The 10,389-nt window shown below is 38.5% G+C and overlaps 1 protein-coding gene across 1 annotated transcript; it reads right to left on the reverse strand.

Moving 5' to 3' along the window:
* Positions 1 to 2,191: 2,191 nt before the first annotated feature.
* On the reverse strand, positions 2,192 to 9,153 carry RRAGC (Ras-related GTP binding C). Its single transcript, XM_009581317.1, has 6 exons — positions 8,953 to 9,153; positions 7,978 to 8,177; positions 6,985 to 7,099; positions 5,328 to 5,470; positions 3,751 to 3,899; positions 2,192 to 2,759 (listed from the first exon to the last, which is right to left on the reverse strand). The coding sequence occupies exons 1-6, from the start codon at positions 9,139 to 9,141 to the stop codon at positions 2,608 to 2,610; spliced, it is 948 nt and encodes a 315-aa protein (XP_009579612.1). The 5' UTR covers positions 9,142 to 9,153; the 3' UTR covers positions 2,192 to 2,607.
* Positions 9,154 to 10,389: the final 1,236 nt, after the last annotated feature.

Below are 10,389 nucleotides of genomic sequence, written 5' to 3' on the forward strand. Positions count from 1 at the left end.
GCACAGGAAGGGGAGACAGGTCCCTGCACAAGGGAGAAAATAAAGCGTAATTCCTATCCTTCCCTCTCCCCCCTGGTAGCATAAACATTTCAGCAGAAACCAAAAACTGCTTCACTAAAGCAGCAACAGGTTAAGTAACACTCTACTTAAATAGCAGCATCTGGCTTAAATTGATTAATGTTAGGAAGAACATTAAGACTAGTTCTAGTAAATGAAAGAAATATCATGCTCCTTGTTGTTTAAATTTAACATTTAAAGCTAATATTGTTCAGGTAACAGTGAAAATAATCAGTATTCTGTTTTGAGATGCTACCATTAACCTTTAGTAAATGCAACCGTTCAAGAGTAAGGTAATGCTGACAAAAAAAAACCAAACAACCAACCAACAACCAAAAAAACCAACACAACACACACCAGAAGGCAGAATTTCTGAATGCAGCCTAAGGCTCACCATTAATCAAAAGAAGAGAACAAGTCACTCCATCATTTACATGCCTTTAAAGTCTAGAGTTACGTTCTGAAAACTGAGTTTGGAGTCAGTTAGGAGTCAGCTTTTAATTGAGAGGAAAGCTAAGGTTGACTAAAATTTTTAAAGCCTCACATGGGAAGGTGGTATTTAACTTTTTCTAAAAATACTGTGAAGATAACATGGCTTTTTAAAATTTGCTTAACCATATAGGCCTTTATAGACTTTTGTTGAAGTGTCTCGCCCTCCAACAGAAACAAGAGTGTTACAGTTTTACCTTTTTTCATTTTATTAGCACAAAATCATGTAGAGAGTGAAGACAAAGAGGTACACATGCACTTAGAACATGGAAAACTCACTGCACAAATGGGAATGATTTCTTCTTTCCTGTGATCTTGCCAATTACTTCTCCTCTCACCTTGAGTACTAGAACACTGTGATAGAGCTTGCAAGCTTGCAAAACCCAATCTTACAGGCCCGCAGCACTTCCGTAAAAAAACCCTGCAGTTCCATTACCAAAAAGGGGCTCAGCCTAGGTTCAGAACTACAACTGCTATTAAGAGAACTGAACTAGAGCACTTGAATTCCCAAGTCTCCTGCTGACTGTGGTAACTTTTGGAGCAGATCCTTTATGTATTTAGTATCATACAACATCTTTAAAACAAAGGAAAAACATTTACACAGTATGTGCATACACCCTAAAGTTAATGCATGTATATTCATTTTTACATAGTTCAATGAAAATCCGTTCTATAAGCACAGAAGCAATCCTGTGGTTATTTCTGACCACATAAATACATCAGTTGCAGAGATCGCTCACAGTTACAGATCTTCTTGCAGAAACTTTTATAGTGGCACTTGTACAGTCAGTTGGTCCAGTGGCTTCGCGACACCTATACACACATAGGGACAGGTAAAAAGAAGCAAGATCTTTATGGGCCAGTAGCTGAGCTTACTGCATAGCAAGGCTGATGTACAGTATGACATCTGCAGTAATAATACCAATAAATTAGATTAAAACAATTCAGATATACTTCCCATAGTATGAAAGCCAGCATTCACAAAATCTGAAAAAACACTATTCTATTCAGATTGCATGGCGACAAATAAGAAGGTGTTTGCCACAGTACAGAATCAACACACTTTCGATGTCCAGTATTATTAGTAGATTGTGGCACACTGATATTTAATTGCCATGCAAGGATAACACCTCAGACATCTTCTTAGGAATTCTCTTATCAGTCAGAGGGTAGAGAGACATCCACCATCAAAAGTCAGTAACTGTCATTTCTTCGCTTGGGAATAGCTGAAAGTGGTTGCCTTATTCCAACAGATGGCAGACATTTCAGTTTAGTTAGCCATGCAGTTGTGTTGTGAATAGGATTAATCACATAGATTTATGACATCCATGTTTTTGCAGAAGAGAGCAGGTAGTTTATTTCTGGTTTTAATACTTCCCTTCCATCAAAGGGGACATAGCAAGAAGCGTGGTCTGAAAGCAAAGTATCTTAAAATGAAGCTCTGGGTCAGCTCTCCAAACAAACATAGAATCACTAGAACAGAGCTCTACCTTGCATTCACTTAACAAGTACAGAATTCATGAGAATACTCTGAGGACACTGGTGAGAGCAAGAACTACTTTATGGAATGATTTGTGAGACCAGCCTCACCAAACAAAAAGCCTGAGTTTCACAAGCCTAAATAACACCACCATCTTTTTTTTTTTTTTCCATGACGAAACGGTAAACTTAAGCAAAAGCGAATATTAACACAGGTTAATTAAAAAAAAAAAAAAAAAAGGTGAGCAGCTGACTATTCAGTGTTTCACGCAAAACTCAACTCAATAATTTGTACGTTTTGACCGGGCAATCAGTCAGAGACTGTTAAAATAGGACTCCAAACTGAAAAACCACTGCACTTGCAAGAAAGCTGGTTTCAAACCGGCATTTTTAACTCCACTGGCCTCTAAGTATTTTTACAGTAGTTTCAGTTGACCAACATGAGTTACAAGCTGCTGTTCCACAGTTAGCGCCACTCTTCTCCTGTGAAACATACTTCAGGCTTTCAGACTACTCTTCTCTTGTTCCACAAAACTTTGGAGTGAAGAGCTGACAAGTCTATCCAATGTCTTTAGTTTTCCTCTAGACTGCATTCCTAGGTGTGCCATTGTGAGTCACTGCTTTCATATTTGAGGCGCTGGATTGATGGTTGCAGATTCTGTGGGAGGCAACACCTACTTCAAAGACTTCATGAATGGCTTTGCGGAAGCAATGAAAATTGTAGTCTATCAGACCTGTCAAGAAGGAGGGGGAGGGGAGAGGAAAAACTGTGCTCAGCTTGGCACATTTACATAATCAACAGAGCTTCAAAATAAATATAAAATGTTTCGTGTAATGAACAGCTATTTTGCTACCTTTTTTAGTATGAATTTGGATTCAGAAGATTTAACCAAGTTTTACTTTATTTAGACTGTCTCAGTTTTTCGAAAAAAAAAAGGTACTCATTTGGAATGCAAGGTGTATATTCATAATTAAACAGCAGGTGAGGGGACAACACAAGACTCTACCCCCAAAAAACATGCTAGTACAGCACGACCATCACTTGAATGTTATCTGGCACTTTATGTCATTGATAAATATCCTAACTGTGGTGAGAAAAACTTTGAGATCAAATACAGTACAGTTATTAAAAGAACACATCTGCTTTTTCTCTTTTTAAAATGCCAAGGTAAGTACTGTCACCATGTAAGTCGAATACTTTGAAATTAGGGCCTATGCTGTCATTTCTACCCTGTAACATATGCAAGACCATTCATACTATCATCTCCTACAGGTCCAAGCAACTATATAGTTGGTTAGACCTGCAATGTATTAAACACTTGGTTCTAAGTTCCTACCACATAGCCTACCACTGTTGATTTCTTCAGTCATATGTTAAAAAAATTGCATCAGTGCAACACGTGATAGACAATATGGCTATTCACAATACAGCAGCTGTCAAGCAGAACATAACAAGCATTATTCCATTCTACTGATTCCACTATAGCAGATGGTAGTAACACAGGCCATGTGAGCTACATAAGTCATTTCAGCAGGAGCGGTGATTCACAAGAATAAAAATAATACCTCTTTATACATATCTCTAGGAAAGGAGAAAATTCCTCCCAGAAGAAATTAAACAAATCTAGTTACACAAAAATCAAGGTGACTTGTAAAGTCATATTAATATTTTATAGTTGATAAAAAACATTAGATAAAAGCCATTCAATGGGGGCAAGTCCTTACCTTTGCGCTCAAAACTTTCTTCTCTAAGAATGCAAACTAATGCCAAAAACTTTGTTACTTCCTTTAAGTACAGGACCGTTGTGTTATTGAGCTTGATAATAGCCATTGACTCTTTATCATAAGCACTTCCAGTGCCATCTTCCTTCAACCTAAGAAAGAACGAGTTAACCCAAGACGTAATCTAGTAAGCACGCATATGTAACTTCAAGACAAATACCTGTTAAATGCAGTTAGCAGAATATTACTTATACTGAACAGTGAGCAAGTGAAGAACCTGCAATGCAGGTCTTAACGCTATCGTAAGACCATTATCACACCTTAAGTTTCTCAGGAAAGCTAGACCTGAGTCTAGCTAGAGTCTGAAAGCTAGAAACAGAGAAGAGGCCTTCACTGGATACTATCTATCTTATATGAGCAATTAAGAGCAACCTATCAGCATGCATTCTTTTGATACCAAACTGAGAGCTGTGGCTGTTTAGTCGATAGTGTTTTCAGCTTACAGCTGAGCATTCTTAATGGAGGTAATATAGTACATTAGTTATAGCATAGTTTACCTTCAAACCAGAGAGTCACTGCTACTCACTGCTCACTGAGTTTACAGTGCCACAGTAAGGTATCAAGAGACTGGTTTGAAGTTTTTAATGCAAAACTTTATGTAGAAATGTCAATGGAGTGACATCTCAGTGGAATTACTTTTCATAAATTAATACAAAGGCTTCCTTAGTGAAGCCGGGGCGGAAGGGGGCAGGGTGCAACAGGGAGCAGGATACTTTTTGGTCTTAAGCTAAACCAGCCTGCATTTACAAGAAAAGATTAGGATGCTGCTTTCTATCTGCAAGTTATTAGTGTTAGTTAAATTACTGTAGAAGCAAAAGATGTATCGCAAGCTACTTCTTAAGCACTCATAAAAAAACAAACAAACAAAAACCAAAAAACAAAACAGTGACACAACCCTGGGTTGACCCATCAGGAGACAGACCATTAAACATTGCGGTATTTCTCGGCAGCACTGTATTTTCCAGGCTACAACCACAATTACTGCTTCTCCAAAGCCACTTCAAAAATCCATTGTGAAGTATAATTCAGCCATAAATTGTGAGAAATAGGCACTATATGCATCCCTCAGAGAAAGTCAGCAAGAGCCAAGCTGATCTCGCCAAAGCTATTCTGTTCAGATAGCAGCAAGTCTCAAAGCAATGTGACTGCAAGTTACACTTACAAGCTATGGCATGCTATCGACCCCAATTATTTGCAGGTATTAACATACTTGCACCCACCATGCCAAACAAGACACAGCAGTATTCATATTTTACATGAAACACTTGACTTTTACAAACATCAGATGGCTGTCTAAGGCCACGAGCGAAGGGAAACAAACTGAGTATAAATGCTCAATCCAGCTGCCAAATCATTTGGCTTTATTCTAGTTACTTACAGAACCAATGTGCTCTACAGAACAATCTAGCTGGACTGGTCATAGCATCTTGCTGGATAACAAAGCCAGCACCACTTGCACAGTTTACAACCTATTCCACAACTTTTAAGGACTTTTTTTCCTAAGAGTATTCATCACTTACCCATATATACAGGAAACATCTATCACTACATCAATCATGTCACAGCACAACTCATATGACTGCATGTCCACAGGGGAACTGTCTGTTGCAATGTAGATTTTGCTGACTACATCGAAGAGAAAAGCTTTTTCAATGCCTGAATTCTTCAGAAAGAGAAAGAATTTGGATGAATTTTTAAAATAACTGCATTTTTAAAATCTGAAGTAGAATTCATACACTTTCACATTCTTAATAGCAGGAAATGGTTTAAACATAACCAATTTAGAGCCTTAAGACAGAATCAAGATTTAGAGCATACATATAAATACAATACCCCTGTTGCCATAGTACATATCAACATCACCTTCTAGTTGACAAAAATAAAGCTGGGAACTCGGTTAGAATTCTTTTTAGTTTATTAATTACTAGATCATAATTAAGGTTACATTTTACTATGCTTCCAGAACCCAAATTCAGCAGTTTTCCTCTTCTGTGTTCCTATTAACTCCTGAAGAGCCACACATTCACATCCACCTGATGGACGAGGCTCAGAGACGAGTTACTTCATAGTAGCATGCCGACACTTAAATTTTACGCTTGTAGTATCTCGGCAGTTCAGTTTCTGTGTGAGGCAGTTGCCGTGTAGTTTAACATGCAAAGCAAAGAAACGTCAGCTTCTAAACTTATGACTCCATGAAGGGTATCACATTATGGCAGCTATAGGTATGGAAAAGCACCAAGCCAATTGTACCATCCCATGTGTAACTGAGCACTCTGGCAAAGTGCACGTGCTCATACTAAGTTCAGAAGCCTTCTGCTGTTAAGCAAGTTACCACATAGACACTATGGATTTCTGGCAAAGCTTAATTTCTATTTATGCAGCAGAAGCATTCCTTATCGCTTCTTCCTAGCTAGTCTGAATACCCAAGGCAGTGTCCTGAGGACATCCAGACGATCCTTTTGGCATCAGGGCTATGCTCCATACCCTCATGGCACTGAGCAGGGTGAGCATTAACGTGCCCTTTATCCACCGGGCCAGGTTATTACAGACAGTCCTCTACCAACACAGGAAAGAAGCATTATACAGTAGTAGCATGGGGCGACACGTCTGACCACACAGCACCTCTTAATCGCAACTGTTTTTTTCCATGTTGTCCACATGCCTGCAACAGCCTCACAGACATAACTGAAATGAAACAGGCTACTTCAGCCTTGACTCTAGGGTGATTTGATTTAAAGTATACAGCAGCAAATTTCTATGTCACAAATTCTGTAAGAAACGCAAACGCTAAAAGAATAAAGGCAAAAGTCTCACAGGCCACATGAAATAGACAGTTTAGTTCAAGGCCAAGTTCATATTATGAAAAAAGTCTCTTGTCAGTACAGCTACATTAGACTACTAAGTGCCTTAGCAAACTAATCAGTATATCGTGCTGGCAGAAAACTTCCATATCAACAGTTATGAACAGCCAAACTATGCTTTGTCAGTATTTACAGAAACCCGCACAAAGCACGCACCAGTACAATTTAGCTGTGGTAAAGAGCTTCTAATGCAGACAATCACACATGAGTGCCACTCAAATCTCCCAAGGGCAGATCTAGCCAGTGTTCCTTAGCAGGAGGACTTGCTTTACCATTCCGCGTATTTCACTCAAAGTTCTATTAGATTAACACTTACTGATATAAAGATATTTAGTAGATTTTCCAGCGTTGGCAGTTGCGGAATGAGCTTCTGTACCACTTTACTGAAGGCTTCAAATATTGAATGGTCATAGATACTGGTCAAATAAAAGCTGAGACGAGGAGGGAGGAAAAAGAAAGAAAAAAGAACAAAGAATCAAGAGTATTTCAGAATTGCAATAGAAATGTTAAAGCTATGTTTTCTAACATTCAGGCCTGATGATTTAGATGGGATGCCTTTATCACAAATATACCTGGCCACTGCACCAAGAACCTAATTTCTGAGTGACTGGAGTAAACATGAAACAGACTTCCCCCATCCCCGGGAGATGGGACAACAGAGAGAAAAATTTGAACATGCTTTCACAACACACTTAGCCTACAGAATGCTTATCACAAAGGCGTTAAACACTCGACTACATTTCTTCAAGTCCCATTCCTGGCCTTCCACTTTGTTCACACTAACACCAAAAGACACTGGCAATACTTAAAGGCTCCATGAGAATCAAAGTAGCAGGAAAAACAGAGAAAAGATAGCTAGTTTTAAAGGTGTCGGTAGAAGACACCTTAAAAGCGAGCCAAATATCAAGTAAGAGACTAAGCTTTTAAACCAATTACGCTGAAAAGTCAGTGCTAGCCAGGACTATAAGGCAGACAGCTTCCCCTCTCCTTCCCCTGCCCCTCCAGGCCGCATATACAAATTCAGCCTGTTATGCTGAATGAAAAGTATGCAAAAGAACATTGAATTATCAGCGAGTTTATGAATAAATCTATTGATTGGAATCTGATACAGTAGCCTGCCTTATTTTAGTCAGCCTAACAGCTGAGGCTTGGCCATAAATTCAGCAGTGTATTTTGTAACAAGAGTTTGTGCAATATTAAGAAACTAACAAGGCCTTGCTCTGGTCCTTTCACTATTACATCTAAAAGGCGTTAGTCTGTATGCATATCAGCAACAGTAGAATCACATATGCCAGAATCTTTAACTCACCTAAGGTGAAGTTTTTCAAGCCCAGCATCTGTAAGGTCATCATTAGCCCGCTGATGAATATCCCTCTGAGTTTCTATTTTATGGTCATCCGATAAACCATCAACTTTATGAATAAAAACTTCAAAGTTCATTTCCGGATTGACCTTGTAGGCTTTTGAAACTGTAATGTGAAGTCTTGTTAAAGCTTCCATGTAGTCATCCTGTAAATCAGTTTTGGCAGGAATGAATGACAAGGCTTTATCTCCGATAACTATTCCATTCTGCACAAGGACAAAATATTTCAGTGCAAGAACTTCACTTCACTTCTGTAACTAAACGGAAGTATGGGAGAAGAGAATACCTCGGAGTGTCAGAAATCCAGGTAGCTTGGATTCTGTTATATAAATTAAGTTGCATTAGCTGTACAAGGCTTAGCTACACAAAACTAGGCTTCAGAGCAAAAGGCAGGTTACACTTCAACTCCAGCAAAAGGCAGCAGTGATCTCCAAGACGGTCCTAATAACCAGGTAATCTCCCACTGTGCAATTCCCAAGTTCATTAGAAGCTACCAGATAGCCAATAGTACCAGTACTTGAAACTGAGGTCAGAAGTGTGCTGTTATTAAATGAACTCCATAGCAGTCAACAGCAGAGGGAAGGGATAATTCAGACCATCTAGCACAGCAGGTTCTCACTGTATTTGTAGAAAAGGTAAGTTCAGAGTACTCGCCCCTTTCCACTCTCTCCACCGGAAGCGTATGTTCCAGTCACTTCACAAAACTAAAAACCACACACCAAAAGTTAGACTGCCAACGCATCCTTTCATACGTAACAGATGTTCTACATCTGTTATCTAAAAATCTAAATTATCTAAAAATATCTAATCTACATCTAAAAATAGATATCTAAAAATATAAATTATTAGCTTCTCGATCGTTCCTCTCGCACATAAAGCAAAAAGAAAACTTCCTTGTGATTCTTAGTGATTTGTATTTACCTGGGCATCAATAACATATATTAAAGCACCTGTTCCTCTGAAGATCATCTCATAATCAAATGTTGGATCAAAAAAGTCCATCTGTCCAGGAAAATCCCATATTTGGAAATTCACAAATGAACTGTTGGAAATATCATCTTTGTAGATCTTGTTGGTACTTTCCAAGAAGAGAGTCTCATTGGGAGACATTTTGTGAAACACCACCTGTTAAAAGAACACAAATAATAGTCTCAACTTTATCTTATTAGAAGAGACTGGTAAAACTTCTTTGACTTGAATCTTACAAATAGGTTTGTCCATTCTAAAGTGTACAGTTTTCTTTTGATATAGACAGCTTCCTGCATCAGCTAAGGAAATAACCTACCCTTGATCAGAACCAAGCAACCGAATACAGTTAAACATTTTCGCAACTATAAATAACTCCACTGCCTAAAGTTACTCTTTCTTCCTTGCAAGTCTAACACAGTATTTTCCCATTCTGCTATATTAGCCAATTCAGATCTGGTATAAAGCCACCATGTTAATTAAGCAACTGCAAGCTTTTAAGAACTGTTCCTTTCCAGTCTTAGAAATTCCTAAAGGAAACTTTGATTTTAGTCTGGTGTCAAGTGTTATGACACAATATAATCAGACTGTTCCTAAACTACAACAAAAATGTACAAAAAAAACCATTTCAGTTTTAGAGACCCAAATAGCTAGATAGTTTGCCGTCTATTAACAACTGAATTATGTTTGCTGATCTTCTCCTTTCAAGTACCCTAAAGAAACGATGAAAGCTTTCATGCTACTTGGTAAACAGTTTAGCTGCAGTGATGAAAAACATACTCATTGCTAGTACTCAAAAAGCCCTGCTGGGATTTTAGCCCTTCCCTGAACAAATAGAACTAGCATGTAACCCCACAGCAAAGCAGCCTGTAGCAAAAGCAGTCAGTTTCAACAGCGAACATTGCACTAAAGCAACTCAACTGTATGTTACAAAAGATACTGCAAACGTAAGATGGTCGAACACTAGGCCTGCAAACAGAAAGATGTTTCCTATATAACACTTGGTAATTTTTTTTGTTTTAATGTTTCACACAGTTACAGAAGTCATCCATTAAAGAAACCTAGTGTAACAACCTCTGTCAAAAAAATTGCAAGAGAAACAACTCCACACCCAGCGTAGTTAATGGATTGTTTAGTGAGGTTCAAAGTAGTAAGTCAGCCTAGATTTTTAAGACCAAGGGAAAAAAATTCAGTTCCTCAGGGCAAACGTTTGAGGAAGCCAGGATCTAAACGAGGTTTTAAGCAGCAGAACATTTGTATGGAAAAGAACAGTTCTAGATATGTAGCAGCTGTATTGCAAGGACTAGAAATTCCTCAGGGTTTGCAGCACAGTTTTAAAGCATTCTGAAATCAACGTTCCTTCTTTGGAACTCAGCACCTCCCACAGGGAGC

The sequence above is a fragment of the Fulmarus glacialis genome, unplaced genomic scaffold (genome assembly GCF_000690835.1).
Source record: "Fulmarus glacialis isolate BGI_N327 unplaced genomic scaffold, ASM69083v1 scaffold38507, whole genome shotgun sequence".
Lineage (NCBI taxonomy): Eukaryota > Metazoa > Chordata > Aves > Procellariiformes > Procellariidae > Fulmarus > Fulmarus glacialis.